This window comes from Microtus pennsylvanicus, chromosome X (assembly GCF_037038515.1).
Source record: "Microtus pennsylvanicus isolate mMicPen1 chromosome X, mMicPen1.hap1, whole genome shotgun sequence".
In the NCBI taxonomy this organism is placed as follows: Eukaryota; Metazoa; Chordata; class Mammalia; order Rodentia; family Cricetidae; genus Microtus; species Microtus pennsylvanicus.
Window position 1 is genome coordinate 49,809,252 of NC_134601.1, and position 16,661 is coordinate 49,825,912.

Sequence of the window (16,661 nt, forward strand, 5' to 3'; positions counted from 1 at the left end):
ATGTATATAAAGCATGATCTCAAGTCTACTCGTCAGCAATTTCATGAAAATTTCTAATCAAAATTTCTGAAGTATTTATCAAGTTCCCATACAGAATCCAGTAAAAACAAAGCAAGAACAATTTTTAACACTGAACATTTACTTATTCCATGAACATTTGCTTAATGTTTTCTATGTGTCAAGTTCTAACAAGCAATAAATGAGGTCCTTGCTCTTGAGAAGCTCACAGTCTAGAAAATTGGACAAAATTGCAATACATAAATAATTACAATACATTATGGCAAATGCTGTAAGAAATACAAATATAACAGTTATGGGATCATAGATGACTACAGTTTCACTTAAGGTGACACTTAAGTCTGTTTTCACCATGTTCTATCAGTTTCTAGGTAATGAGATGTGATATACTAAAATGGAGGCAGGAGGCAAATTTTGATCTTGCATGCCATGAACTAAGTAAAGAAATTGAACTTTATCCAGCAGGCAATGGGAAGCCATGGAAAAGTTCTAAGTAAGAAAGTTAAATGGTAAGGTCTTATTCTAAAATTTTAATTTTGGATGGTAGTGTGAATGATGGAGTGGTGGAAAGTGTGAAGGGAGAGGTTTGGTGAGCAGATAAATGGGGAGTTTAAAGGAAGAAAACCAGTTAGAAAGCTAATTATAATAGTTCAGGTGAAAGATGAGGTCCTGAACTAAGATGGGAATATAATTAAGATGCAACACAAATGTATTTTTAATTCTGTGTACCAAAATAAACAAGGATTCATATTTATATTTTTCCAACAGATCAGTCTAAGTATGATTGGTCCTGTGGCTAACTAGTTAGTATTTGACTTAAAACATTTTATTTTTCTGTTGGAAAGACCAAAATCTAGTTCCTTGATTATTTCAGCATAGTTACTCTAGAGTTTGCTGAAATTGTAGATACGGCACACATTAAAGTATGTTAAAATGAATTAGTGAACTTCCTAGACTCAGACAATAAGGCACTCTCACTTACATGGCATGCTGAAGATTAGTTCGCAGTTTAACATAGCTCATTGCTGCTCTCTCCTGCTGTTGCCTTGCTTCCTCTTGTTGTCTTTGAGCTAACATCCATGTTACCTGCGTGCTTCAAGGAGAATTTTATTCTTCTTTTAACTTAACTTTTTCTATGTAATTAATAAAGTTCTAGTAAAGAAATTGATCAATATACTTACTTATAATCAAGAGGAGTTTGATGGTGTTCTGTCTGCATTGGATAGACACTCATGAAGCTATCCTCAGGCCGTAATCGTTTAGGTTCTCTCATAATAGTGGAGGTGAGCTGTGGTGTCTGCATCATAACGGGGGTATGCAGTGTTTGCTCTCTGCTCAACCACATACTGTCACTACTACTGCTTTCTTCAGCTGAAAGAGAAAATTTACAGCAATGAAGTTTGGCTACTAATTGTAACTTATCTGGAGTCTAATATAACTCATTTAAAACAACAAACATCTGGTTTTTCCATATACTAGAGTATACTGGGTCACACAAAGGTCTACGTTCCTCCCTGGTCATACAGTCTGCTTGTGAAGAAAGAACAGGCAAGCAAATTAAAACACAGTATTGTAAGTGCTACGAGAAAAGCGAGACAGAGGGCATAAGAGCAGTGACAGTTTAGAGACAGCTACACAGAAGTAATAGTAAGAGCAGGTAGCATCTGCACTAAGAAAGAGTCTCTACTCTACATAGATCATAAGAGCAATGACCAAATCATATTTATCTGTTGATATCTGACCTACAAAAATGCCAATTTCAAATGGTTCAACCCAAAATCTTGCTACTATAGGAATGTGAAGATTAAAACAGCAAAAAAAGATAAGACTGAATAAAGAAGAATTCAGTATATAGTCAAGTACATGATAGGTAAGCTGCAATATTCAGGATGAGGTGGAAAGAGAAGTTCACAGTGAGATTCTGTTTTAAAACCCAATGCAATAAAAAAAAGAATTAATGTGTGGAACATATGATCTCAGTTAAGGTGACAAGAAACTGCTCGTAACAGTTTGAAGAAAGAGAATCAACTTGGTAAGTTACATGCTTTAGTCAATATGGTAGTAGTATGGATGGTGGGCTTAAGAATAGGAAGGTTAATTGGTGTAGGAGGGTCTTCCGTCTAGGTGTTACTTTCATTGGTTAAATAAAGAGACTGCCTTGGCCTAGTAACAGGCCAAACAGTTAAGTATGTGGCTCAGGGAAGTCAAACTTAGTACTAGGGATGGGGATTAGTAGGAAGGGTGGTTTTTCAGTCTACAGGTTGTGGGTGGCTGAACAGGTCTTAAGACCTTAAAGCCAAAGAAAATACACGTCTATATGTACATTAAGTAGTGGACTATTAAAAAGTTACACCTGCAAAATCTATCTCCCCAAAACATATATAGGTGTCCCCATGATTGCAAATGACGAAGTCACATGTCACTGAGTTAATAGTACTGTAAAACTAGTTACTATGAGGTATTTTACTACAAGACAAAGAGTGTGCACATATGTACTTTGTGCACATGTACACTGTTTTAAAGAAAAGAGTTTTGAGGATAAATGTGCTAAATGTGCTAATGTCCAAGTACTCAAGGGATTAGACAAAAACTCCACATTATATAATATAGTTAAGATTATTTTGAGTTCTATTATGTTCAGGGTCATTTTCCATTGATCTGGAATTTATCTTTCCTTCCACTAATTTATTTATTCACTTTTTGTTTTGTTTTTTGAGACAGGATTTCTCTGTCCTTGAACTAGCTTTGTAGTTCAAGGACCTTGGCTGTCCTGGAACTAGCTTTGTAGACCAGGCTGATCTCAAACTCATAGAGATTTGCCTGCCTCTTCCTTCCAAACACTGGCAATAAAGGTGTACACCACCACTGTCCAGCTCTTTCATGCATTTATTAATGGCAATTTATATACAGCTATCCAAATACCTAAAAAGGTCATTTATATTGTTTGTAAAATTTCATCTAATAATCTACTTGTCAGATAAAGGAGTAACTGGGTGACTCAGCACAAATTGTTTACTACTCAAAGAAAAGTTTAAGATTTATAATCATATTCAAGAAACATCCTTTTAATTTGCCGACTCATCTATTAAACATGATATTTCTTATAAAGCATCACATTTCAATTTCAGGGTTCTATCCTTAGTTGCAGTGGTGCTGGGACTTTATAGCCAAGTCTAAAATTGGACACTTCTCTAGTCCCAGTGCTTGGAAAAGTGGACAAGCGATTCATGAGTTCAAGACCAGCTCGGGATTTATCACGAGGCTCTGTCTCATGAAAACCAAACAAACAACGAGTTGAGGGAATGCACCCTCTACTGCCTGCAAACAGAATATTAAAAAAGTTTCCAGGCTGAGGCCTTATACTGGTAGCTTCCACATCATCTTTTAGAATAATATTCTTGGGGCTTAGTGAGATGCTGATATAGAGACATTATAAAAGGGTTTTTTGAGAGACAATTCAGGTGATGTCGGGTATGTAGGTGAAGATGCTTCCATATAAACGCAGCCACCAGTCTTTAGGCCTTTCTAGCTTAAGTACCATAACCTTACTACACCAAGTTTTAAGATAATTTCTTTCTCAGCAACGATAACTACAACAGTTCTTGACAATTGCACTAAGTTGTTTAAGAGCAACTGAGAAAAGAGGAAAAATTTCCCTAGGTCCATACTGAGCCATTTTTTGGGATGCTAGGAGACCAAAACCACAAAGCATAATGCATTCCTACCTATGACAAACATCACTTTTAATTTCTATTATGTTCTTCACAATTATTTATTTCTGAATAGAAATTCAGGTTATACATTACACTATTTTAAAACATGTTTTGCTGTAACAAAATGATCTTATCTCATATTGGAACCATTTTCATATAAATAGAGTACAGAATAGTGATTAAAAAGTAACAATCTGTATTACTTATCATCTGAAAAGGGAGAATATGCCTCAAAGAGCTGACAGACTGACTGTCATGTACGTAAAATGGTTAAAACAGCACATTGATGCATAATTGATACATTGTACAAGCTACAACTGAGCATCATATATCACATGATAAGCAAGGAGACTCTTAATGACAATTCAGTTGGTTAGCAGGAAGAATAAATTTCAACAGTATTAACTATATCCTTACGGAGTGCAAGTTGCATGCCTTCAACCACTTTCCGTTTTCCTGTAGATGGTTTTGACTTTTTACTCCGTACAGTTGACCCCCGACTGCTCATTCCACTAATGACTGACATGGTATCATCATCACCACCAGCTAGCAAAGAATTTCGGTAAGACATCAGAGGAAGCCATACATCTTCTCTTCGGAGTGACATCTGGAAGGTCATAAACTTTTCCAAATAAACATACCTTTAAAAAGAAGTAGAAACCATTAAGCTGGATGCAGAGCTGCTAGTTCAAAACAACCCTTCCTTGTAAGAACCCGAGTCTAGAACTTCATTACTTAATCTTAACTCCAGCAGCACAATGAAGAGAAAATGTCTATCAGAAACCTCAAATTAAACAAAATATTTGAGAGTATTCCATGGTGAGGGAGGTCCTTCTATCTATGTGTTGCTTTTATTGGTTAATGAATAAAGAAACTGGCTTGGCCTGATAGGACAGCACAGAGCTAGGCAGGAAAAACTAAACTGAATGCTGAAAGAAGGAAGAAGTTTGAAGTCATGGAGCCGATGCCAGAGACAGACATGCTGAAACTTTGCTAGTAAGCCACGACCTCGTGGTGATGCAGAGATTAATAGAGATGGGTTAAACTAAGATGTAAGAGTTAGCAAATAAGAAGCTAGAGCTAATGGGTCAAACAGTGATTTAAATAATATGGTTTCTGTGTGATTATTTCAGGAGTCTGGGCAGTCGGGAAACAAAATAGCAGCCTTCTTACAACAATTCCAGCTTAACATTTGTTGGACATCTGCTATATACTTGGTACTAAATAAGTATATACATCTCTTATCTTCAAAACTTCAGCTTGGTTGAAAATATGTGTCTACACTTGAATCCAAATTATCATAAAGTTTTTATATAAAATTCTGACATCAAAATTTAATATTCATATGATGACTAGGTGCCAAGCATTTTTTCTTAAGTTTCTTTACAATTTTGTATGGAAAACATTTTCTCCATTTTAGATGAAGAAATAAAGAAATAAAATAATGTGATTGTAATCATGAAATGGACAATGTCATGACTCATTTGGATCTCAGGGTATGTATGCAACAAAATTTACAAAGTCTACATTATGCTTAAATTAACTATACTAACATAAAATATTTGAAGTAATTGGAATAAATAATTCCAATCAATTCAGATTTATCAGCATAAGGAAAATCAAGGAGGGGGAATCAAACTGCTTTGTAGTAATGATTAAATATATCTTTCTGGTTACAACATACTTCAGCCATACTACAGTACACTTTACACTAGCCTATGAAGTGGCTGCCAGTCTGGAAACCAATACCAGTCTCAGACAAGACTCAAAATTTGAGCCAAAATAAACTACTTGGTAGAAAAATTAGAGCTTCATGCCCACTATATCCCTAACAGAATATTAACAATAAGAAGACTCTAGGCAAGGGACATGGCTCAGTGGGTAATAGTATTTGGCCAGCAATCATGTGAAGCTGAGTTCAAATGCCCCAGAACTCACTCACATATAAAGCTGGGCATTGTTGCAAATGCCATAACTCTAGCACTACGGAGTGGACACATGTAAATTATTAGAGATTGGTGGAAAACAGGGCTGAGAAACTTTGTCTAAGGGAAGAAAGAACGAGACAAACAAATAAGTAGTCTTCGTAGAAACCATTCCTGTTTCTCTGCTTCTCTGTCACTGGGTTTCCACTAAGCTGACTATTTTATATATAAACCCCATGTACACATTTTGTGGATACGTATACTGGTCTATAAGCTTTCTTGTTTGTACTCAACATTATATTATTTAAATCAATCAATTAAGACTATATTCCATAACCTGAGCCATATTGGTGCATATTCTTCTAGGTAAAGGAGAAGTTATTTTGACATTTTCCATATTCAAACAATATAACATTCCCTGTTTTTTAATAGTTCTTATTATATTCACAGTTCAAAGATTTGTAGAGTATGTACATATAAATGAAGTGACTAGGCCTGGAGATAAATGGAAAGAAACCTAAACTTTACTAAATAATGTCAGATCATTCCAAAACTAATCATGTATCAATTTAGGTCACAAATAATGTATAAACAGTTCTACTGCTCTACATCCTTAAAAATATAACATTACCAGAGCTATTTAGTCTTGTTCATCTGCTACAATAGAAATGCCATTGTTCAATCAGCATTTCTCTAATTCATGGTCTAAGAATTTGGTTTATAGATCAAAGTCTAAGGGTGGCGAAATGGACCATCAGGTAAAGAAACCTGTTGCCAAGGCTGAGATGATCTGAGCTCAATGATAGTGGCCAGGAGAGTAAAAAAAAAAAAAGATCATTCACAAGTTGTATTCTGACCTCCACATGTGTGCTGGGGCCCACATGCATGTGTATACACATACAATAAATAAATATATATTTTTTAAAACATTTATAAAAGCAGAAAGATACTCTCACTGTGTTGCTTAGGTTGCCCTTGAATCTTTCTGTCTGTGTCCCAAAGAGCTAGAACAACAAGTACATATGACTTTGTCCAAGCAATGCAAAATTTGCTACAATAAATTCATACAATAAAGTGAACAGAAACCAATTATACATTTGGATCTCTATCACAAATGAATGTACTCATGGAATCTATGGACTCAACAATATAAAATATCCCAATAGCCCTGGGAAGAAACTTAGTGTTTCTCTTCCCATTCAGTAAATCCAAGTCTCTAAGTAAACATTTAGTTTTGTCTTCTTTAGAATTTCATACAAAATCTATAGTGAGTTTTCAGAAGACATTCACCTATGTGGTATTTCTAATGTTTTATCCCCATATACTTCAAGGATCTAGAAAGAAGGCGGGCACTAGGAAGTCTCTCCATAAGTCACCATTTAAGGAAATTAATGCACAGGAATTTCTTTAAATATTAAATTAAGGAGAGAAACAGTTAATTAAAGGAAAAAATACGTAGTTTTGTTTTCCATAACAGCCACATTTCAGGATACAGACAAAACAGGGTAAGTCTGATGGATTTTCAATATTACGGTCCTTTAAATGCTGCCTCCTTAGTTGATCTACAGCGAGTATTCAGCAAAGAATTCACAAAGCATTGCAGTTTTACCTCAAAAGGTACACAAATACTGAGAGTAGAACTCTCAATACTACAGTGCAGTATTGTTCACAGAATACAGACATTATAAAACCATGAAGTGAAGTAGAAAGATTTATATATTAATATAGTGTTACAGATGTGTGTTGGAAAGAAAAATAAAGTATAACAATTGTTCTTGAAAATTTCAAAATGAAGTTAAGCTAGACATATCTAGAAAATACATACACTGTTCTTTTATCTTGTCGGAGCAGTTTAGAAGAAAATTCACTGAGAATATCAAGAAATGCCAAGTTTAAAGGTGGATGGCTCTCCCCTTGTGGATTAGGCTCCTTAAAAGCAAACTCTATGCCATCTCTGCAAAGAAAATAAAATAATAAAATAATTATTACAATGCATATTACCAAGCATTTTAAAAATTAAAAATAATTTTAAAATCAAAGAGACTATCATGTCATTCTAACACAAAATAACACACACACACACACCCATCATTTAGCTAGCTATCAGCTAAATGTGGCGTGGTCTAATCTACATTCTTTTCTGGTTTTTTGACATGGTTTCCTTTTATAACATAGGCTGTTCTTGAACTTGTGATTCTTCTGCTTAGACCAGCCAAATTTTGGGATTAGACAAGTGTGCTGAAAAGCTCAACATGTATTCTTTACTCGAATACTCTTTCCCACAAAAATAGTACAAATTCTTATATATTCTAATCAACATTTTCCCATTTTTTTTCAGACTATGAAAGTCATACTCTAGCACATAGGACTACCCCACCTATAATGATTTGCTTAAAGCTTTTTTAAAAAAAAATGAAAAATTAAACTCTAACCAGGGCTCATTAAAAAATTAGATTAAACTCTAATCAGGGCCCAATTTAACCACATTAGTATCACAATTTAAATATCCCAATTGATCAAGATAACAACCACCTTTGTGCTCTATCAAAATGTAAAAGGGTAGAAAAACAATGAAGATAAAATTGGGAAAGAAAGCATATATTATGGTTGGTTTTTTTTATTGGTGTTTACTTGATGATTTTGTGGGATTACTAACAGTAGGAGTGCGGGTGTCTCTTGAGTCTTTTTTTTTTTTTAAATAATTTGCTTAACTCTATTTTATGTGCACTGGTGTAAAGATGCCAGATCCCCTGAAACTGGGGTTACAGACAGTTGTGAGCTGCCATGTGGGTACTGGGAATTGAACTCGGTTCCTCTGGAAGAGCAGCCAGTGCTCTTGACCACTGAGCCATCTCTACAGTCCAGAGTCTTTTTTTAAGATTTATTAATTTATTATGTATACAACATTCCTTCCATGTATGCTTGCATGCCAGAAGAGGGCACCAGATCTCATTATAGATGGCTGTAAGCCACCATGTGGTTGCTGGAATTGAACTCAGGACCTCTGAAAGAGCAGTCAGTGCTTTTAACTTCTGAGCCATCTCTCCAGCCCTTTCTCTTGAGTCTTTAGCCTGCTCTTGAACCCTTTCCTCCTTCTGGTCTGCCTCACCCAGCCTTGATATGATATACCTTGTTTTATTGTATCTTATAATGCTATGTTCAATGGATATTCCTGGGAGGCCTGCATTCTGAAAGGAAATGAAGGAGGAGAGTATATGGCAGAGAGGGGAGATTAGGGAGAATAGAAGGAGGGGAAAATGAAGTCAGGAGACTGAAGTCGGGATGTAACAAAAAAATTCTTTTTTAAAAAGAAAGCAGGCTATTAACCACATGATAAAATTTATTTCTTACATTTACTCTATGTTTCTTAAATTTTACCTAAAATTATCACTAATATATTAAAAGGCATACAACAAAATGAAGTAAGAGAGTTAATTAATATTGGAGAAGGATACCTAAAATAAATAAAAGAAGTAAGTTGTATGGAATTCATATGACAGTGCACAAGAAATCCCAGGGCTACTGCAGAGGAGGTGGTAGCATTGTGAAGGATGACATTTGAGCTCAGTTTCTTCTGACTTTCTTAAGAACAAGTGTGCTCATGCATGCATGTGTGTGCACTTATAAAAGTAGAGGAGATCCCACATGGGTTCTTAAAGTAAAAAAGTTTATAAACGAATAATAAAACAAGACTAACTAGCTATTCAAAACAAGCAAAGGATAGACACAAATAAGATTCATGAAACTACAACACTAAATAAAGTATTAGGAGATTGATTACTTGTGTAGCATGGCAATGGCTTCTCTTGTTTTCAATTGGTCAAGTCCAAAAGTTAAAGCAAAACGTCGAGCAAGTTCTTTTATGCCACTAAATGTTGAAGATGATCTATCAAAATTATAGCCATTCTCTTGTATCATCTCATTAAAAAGCTGTTTGTAAAAGAGAACGCAACGTCAGTATTTTTGATAAATATGGATTAATATATTTTAAGTATATTTTTCAATTAAAATATAAGTGATAATACCTAAAACACGGATTTTAAAAATTATGATACAAAAATGAGCATAACTGTGTCACATCACATATTTAAAATAGATATCATTATTTATACTCCAAACTCTTTAGGTTAATTTGGTCAAAATACCAAACACTTGGTATTAACTGGGAATAAACACATATAAAAACATAAGGAAAGGAAAACTCATTGTGAGCTATTAAACAACTATACTCTGCTTTTGTGGTGATGGTGCTGAAATCCAGGGTCTCATGAATGCTAGTCACCGTACTGTTTACCTCCAAGGGGTAAATGTTTGTATCATGAACTTTCACCATAAAGTAGCAAAAGCTTTTGAACTTTGATATCCTATAACTTAGAAATTCTAAGACTTTATTCAAAAAATATTTATGTACTATACTGTGCACATATTTTGGTGTTATTTATAATAAAGTTATGAAGACCTCAATATCTGTCTAAAAATTATAATCCATCTATAAAATGAAGTATCACACAACTATTAAATGCCAAATAAATCTAGATACCAGGGAAAATAAAATCATTATATCAAAGAGATAAACACTACTATGCTCACTGTATAATATCATTAACAATGACCAAAGGATTGAACTAACTTGTCCACACATAAAGAAATATGTCATGTACCACATAATGCATGCAAACACACAAAAGTATTATTTAGCCTTTAAAAGGTGAAAATTTATGTCATTTGCAAAAGAGTGGATGAACCCAGAACACAATCCTTTAAGTGAAATAAGGTAGGCATAGAAAACCAAATATCATATGATCACACTTAATGGAACAAAAGTTGGAGCCAAAGATATGGAAACTAAAATAATTAATACCAGAAACTAGGGCAGTGGAATAGGAATAATCAATTAGGATGATTTGGTTCCAAAGAATAACTTTACAATATAGTGGGTAAAGTTAACAATGAAATAGATATTATAGGGACAAGGATGAAGCTGAGTGGTAGAGGATCTTCCAAACATGCACAAGGCCCTGCGACCAACTCAAAAGAAACTACACACACATATTCTTTGTCCCACAAAAATACTGTATATTTAAACATTGCCATTCAGGTGCAGTGGTACAGATCTCTAATTCCCGCCCTCAGCAGGATGGGGCAAAAGGAATTTCAGATCAAGAGAGCCTGGGCTACACACTGAGACAACAGCAAGGTGTTTTATTGGGTAAAGGTTTTGTCATCACATCTAATGATCTAATTTGATACTCTCACAGTGTAGGCAAAGAGAACCAACTCTCCCAAATTGTCCTGTGGTCTGCACATGTACAATTTGGCACATTTGCGCACATGCACAAACACAGAGGAAAAGGAGGCTGGGAAGATGGCATAGTGGATAAAGTGCTTACCATGCAAACACAAGGATCAAAGTTCAAATCCTAGCTCCCATAGAAAGCCAAGTGGATGTGGAAGCCTGCCTATAATACTAGGTTAAGCAAGCTCTTGGTTCAGTGAGAGACCCCACCTCAGTAAAGGAAAACAACCAAAGACAATATTCAAGAGTCAATTTCAGGCCTCCACACGTATAACTGCATAAAGGCATATATTCATGCACACACACTTCACACAAATATATACTAAAAAGAAAAAAGATTAAATGATCTTACTTCAAGTTATGAGGTAATGACTACACCCAACAGCCAGACTCAATCATTTCACATATACTATATTTTGTAAATATTTTGTATTGCTACTTTTAAGAATTGTCTGTCATGTCCTCTGCCCAGTTTCAATTATTACATTTTTGATGTATGACAGTTAATTATGTTAAGCTGATACTCAGTCTTACCTGCTGCAAACTGAGAATAAGGGTCTTAGCACACTGAATTTTGTCAATTTGCCTCGTTTTACTCATTGTTTCTTTGATGATATCGCCATAATCATTATAATACTAGAAAAAAAATGCAAATTAGAATTTACTCTCTGACAATAAGACTAAGTTTATGTTAATACTATAAGCACAAAACAAATTATGCATTTGTAATTCCAAAGATAGGAAATTTATAACAGTACTAAAAATGTAAGGTAATTTCTAAGACATCATCTTTAACTTAAAAAATAATTTGGAAACCCTAAACTATTTAAACAAAGAAGGCATGAAATAAAGCAGTAACTAGGTTAGATTGAGTTCCAGAGGTAACACTAAGTTTTCTTTAATGACAATAAATATAAACAGTTACTCTCATTGTTAATGAGATGCAGGCCAACTTATAGATTTGGTTTATAGAACAAATAGCCTATGAACAACCATTTTTAAAAAAATTACTGTGACTAAAATTTCCATTACATATTACATATGTGCATTTTCTAATTTAAAAATTTAACACCCATAAAAATATCTATAACTGGGTAGAGCTCTGGGAGTCCAGCTGAAGGAGGAGGGACTATATAAGCAAGAGGGCAGTAGATATCATGGCAGGGAAAGCCACAGACACAGCTGACTCAAGCTTATGCGGGCTCACAGACTCTAGACCAACAGCTAGGGAACTGACATGAGACCAACGTAGGCCCACTACGTGTGTGTGGACAGTTGTGTGGCTTGGTCTATTTGTAGTGCCCCAAGCACTGGGACTGATGTAGGATTTCCCTCTGTATGCTGTGATTACCGTTAGTTAATGAATAAGCAACTGCTTTGTGCCTATAGCAGAGCAGGGTGGGGTGGAGCAGACCTAGGCAGGGAGGACTGGACTGATTGCTGGGAGAAAGAAGTGCGGAGTCAGAGAGAAGCCAAGGAGCCTCTGGGAGAGTGCGCTGGGAACTTTAGGCAGTAAGCCACAGCCTCGCAGCAATACACAGAAATGGGTTAAACTAAGATGTAAGAGTTAGAAAATAAAAAGTTAGAGCTAATGGGCCAAGCAGTGATTTAATTAATACAGTTTCTGTGTGATTATTTCAGGGCTGAGCAGCTGGGAATCAACAAGCGGCTTCTTCCCACAGTGGGACCTGGTGTAAGAGCTGGCTTTTTGGAATCTATTCCCTACAGTAGAATGTCTTGCTCATCATTGATATAGGGGAGATGAGCTTGGTCCTGCCTCAACTTGATTTGCCAGGCTTTGTTGACTCCCATAGGAGGTGTTACACTGTCTGAGAAATGGATTGAAGGGGTGTAGAAGGAAAGTGGGGGAGGGAAAATTGTAGCTAGTATGCAAAATAAAAAAAAAAATTGAGATCTAACAACACACCCAAATTTATATTTATATGATTTGTCAGTTCTACTTTTTAATAAAGTTAAGAGGACAAATAGAGATAATAAATATTTTCCATGATGGAAAAATATTGCCCTCAATTCAGAATATCTAATCTAAAACTTTCAAATTTGTTTGAAATTTTTGATGTAAAATTCATTCATCATGACAAATGATATAACTTCAAAAAAGACAACTTTTAAGTGATGCTAAACCTCTCTCACACAGCAAAATATTCAAAACAGAAAAGTGAATTGGCTTTCACAAATTACTGCATTTTTATTTGTAAAAGCAATGGATGCAGTTGCTCAGGCCTTAAATCCCACAGTCAGGAGGCAGATACTCGTGGATTAAAAGGCAGCCCAGCCTGGTCTACACAGTGAGTTCAGGACAGAAAGAGCTACATGATAAAACCCTGATGAGAGAGAAAGAGAGAGAGACTGAGCCATATTCTTTTAGTATAATTAACAAAATCCTTTGGAGTCCTGCTTCAAAATGAGGACACCTCACATGCATTTTTGAAAGTTATGAATAAGCTCTAATTGCTAAAGGAATGTAATTTCTTATGATTCCAGTTAAGCTGGGATGGGACATTTTCTAATATTCAAAATGTAAATGATCACAAACCAAAATGTCCATTAACTGAATTAGTACAGATATGAGAAAATGTTACTCAAAATGTTAACTGTTTTAAGATAAATATTTATACTACACAAAAGCAATTCAGTATTTAAAGACCTGCAATGGTTCCACACAGTCAAGCCATTATTAAAATTTCTTTTAAGCATGATATATATTTCTATGGTATATTTCAACCTCACCTTCATATACTGCTTGAAGATATCTGCAGCTGTATTCATCTCCACCACAGTATATACAATTAGCTTACAAAATGCTGCAAGTAAATTTCTCCTCTTATGTAAAGCTTCAATTTTACTGGCTTCATCTTCTTGTTGACCATCTGGGGAGGGGGAGAGAATTCCCAAAAATCAGTCAATCTTGTATTTTATTCCAATTATATTATTTAAAATATAACTTATACTGACCCTCTTATTGGGGAGTTTGAAAAGGGAAAAGAAGTATAACAAAAATTAAATGTCACAAACTACTAAAAAAAAATCCCAATATAATACATTTTTTAAGACATCAAAAACTCATCATGGAAAAGGAACAGATGCAGCAAGTAAAAGGAATTGATTAGTAAAGTTAAGCTCATCTTACTCGTTCCTGGATTTTTCCAACAGGAAGATTTGTCAAAAAGACCTGTACATTCGGAACCTGTTGGTTAAAGTCTCCTTCACTGAAGGCAAATTAATCTGAGAAAACCTATCATTTCCAAAAACGATCTCACCCTTCACAATACCTGATTCATTCTTATACATTCTTATCTATTTAAACAGGCTCTCACTATACAGATATGACTGGTCTAGAACTTCCTAAATGGACCAGGAAGGCCTCAAACTCAGATCATCCTCTGACTCAAGTGCATCTCTTAGAGGTGGAGACAAGAGAACAGATGCCAGCTAGCCTAACACTGCAAAGATGAACATGGACAGCTTGTTTCAAGGTGTGAGGACTGACAGGAATAGTATGTGTGTGTATGCCCAAATTAACACAGATACAGTAATATAGGCAAATACACACAAAGAATTTCCCTACGAACAGATTTCAAATCTGAAATTAATTATGAATAAAACTATGGTAGACAAAAGAAATCTAGAAGAACCGTACTATATCAGTTTTGGTTTGTTATTAGTTCTTTACAAAAAAAAGCTTTTCAATATATTTAATAAGCCATTTATATTTCGTGAACAATTATTTAGTCTATATGTAGCTACCCTTTCAAGACAAGATTCTCAATATCTGAAAAACCCCTCCTGACACCCAATAGGAAATTATCTACCTCAATTATTTTGGGTGCTAATGACTTAAAGCAGAGCATAAAGAATGCTAAACCCACGTTCCATTACTAAGTTACACCTGAAAACCCTAACACCAAGTTCCAATTTAAGACAGAACATCAGCAAAATATTTATCCTCAGTATATGCTCCAATATGTCAAAGCCATTTGCCCAGCAACTTAAAAGCTGCATCATTTGCAATTTTAAGATTATACTCAATGTTTTAAATTAACTTAATTGTTCCCATTATAGATCATTTTTACATAATATAATTTTTAGTCATTAGTGATACTCTTAAGAACTTGAAGTATGGATTTCTTCCTACATACTAAAATCCCCCCCCCATTTTTTACCAGACAGTGGTGGCACACATCTTCAATCCTAGCACTCAGCAGACAGATGCAGGAAGATCACTGTGAGTTTGAGGCCAGCCTGGTCTACAGAGTGATTTCCAAGACAGCCAGGGCTATACAGAAAAAACCTGTCTTGGTGGGGAGTAGGGGAGAGGGAGACATGGGATGGGACGGAACAACACAACTGTTTAATATGGTATGAATTTCAAATCATATATGTAATAATTTACAACACAAGTATTATATGACAACTGTATTGCAATGTAAGTAATATGTTGGTAGTGGGCTGATTAAGCAATTGAACTATGAGACAACCTGTGGCTAAAATTACACTATACAAAACAGTATACAATCAAACTTCACTGTTATGTTTATATATAGTAAAAAGAACTTATACTCCTTTCCAAGTAAATAAGTATATTTGTTGTAACAATCTATAATTGGGGAAATTAGAAACAATCAAAATGTCTTAACATTAAGAAATGTAAATGTATAGCGGTCAAGTCTTATGATGCTCAGTAGTTGAGACAAGTAAAATGATTACATGTCAATACTAAAAACAATCTCAAAAGTATATTGTAAAACAGTCAACAACATTTATAAGGAAGTTAATAATAGAAAATTACTTAACGAAAAACTTCCAAGTAAAATCAAAATATATGATGAATGCCAAATTTATGACAGTGGTTATTTCTAGGTAAAAGGAAATAAATTTATTGGTGAAGGGACATGCATTGAGGTAAGTCTTCTTTCCAAAATATACTACCAATACAGCTAAATTTGAGAAAGACAGGTGGTTATGTACAGATGTGTAATAGTTTTTCCGATAGGAGTAGAGTATACTTCATTTAAATAATTTAACAGAAAAAAAAAGCAGTCCAAGCACAGAAGACAGAAAACTTAATTCTAAGTTGCTACAAAACTGAAGCTTACTTTCATTTGATTTGCAATGGTCTCAATGAAGTCAAAATAGTCAGCAACAAAAGTTATAGAGCAAAACTTTCCCAAGATATTTTAGAGTGCAACTATAGTTTTCATACAAATTTTAGAGACTTTCATATGCATTTCATATTAAGGTTACCAATCAGCTGAACTTCCTCTACATAGCCACATGTTATACAAGCTTCCATTACCTAAAAAATACATTCAACTATTTGATTTCAGATGTTTTGTACTTTAATTCTTGAGTGAAAAGACAGCCTCATATTTTTCACTGTCCAAGACATCTAGCAACCTGTACACCACTGTTTAATGTATAGCAAGAAGTATACCTATACCACAGCTGCAAGTGAAAGGTGAGAAAGTGGAAGCATAAATGTTCGGGGGTATTCAACTTCTGACACTGTCACACAAATACGTGCACATTCATAACTATCCTGGGATACATGCAACTAAAATATCAAAGGGTAAGACATACTTGATAAACATTACTAGAAGGATTTTTAATCACAGTTTTGGTTACTCTTTGATTCCCAGTTGTATTCTAGGTATGTTCTCATTTTGTGAGCACAAATCATTACACTGC

General features: G+C 34.8%; 1 protein-coding gene across 6 annotated transcripts in view; it reads right to left on the bottom strand.

Annotated features, from left to right (window-relative positions):
- The window catches only part of Stag2 (STAG2 cohesin complex component), a 124,776-nt gene that overhangs the window by 7,095 nt on the left and 101,020 nt on the right, over positions 1–16,661 (bottom strand). For 4 of the 6 annotated variants that reach the window (XM_075958515.1, XM_075958518.1, XM_075958516.1 and 1 more), the window contains exons 25-31: positions 13,704–13,843; positions 11,487–11,588; positions 9,438–9,586; positions 7,482–7,610; positions 4,149–4,372; positions 1,200–1,389; positions 1,001–1,111 (exon numbers count right to left, since the gene is read on the bottom strand). In XM_075958515.1, the coding sequence (XP_075814630.1) occupies positions 1,001–1,111; positions 1,200–1,389; positions 4,149–4,372; positions 7,482–7,610; positions 9,438–9,586; positions 11,487–11,588; positions 13,704–13,843 (1,045 nt within the window). The remainder of the gene's footprint in view (positions 1–1,000; positions 1,112–1,199; positions 1,390–4,148; positions 4,373–7,481; positions 7,611–9,437; positions 9,587–11,486; positions 11,589–13,703; positions 13,844–16,661) is intronic. The other 2 variants (XM_075958519.1, XM_075958520.1) reach the window with 1 other exon arrangement.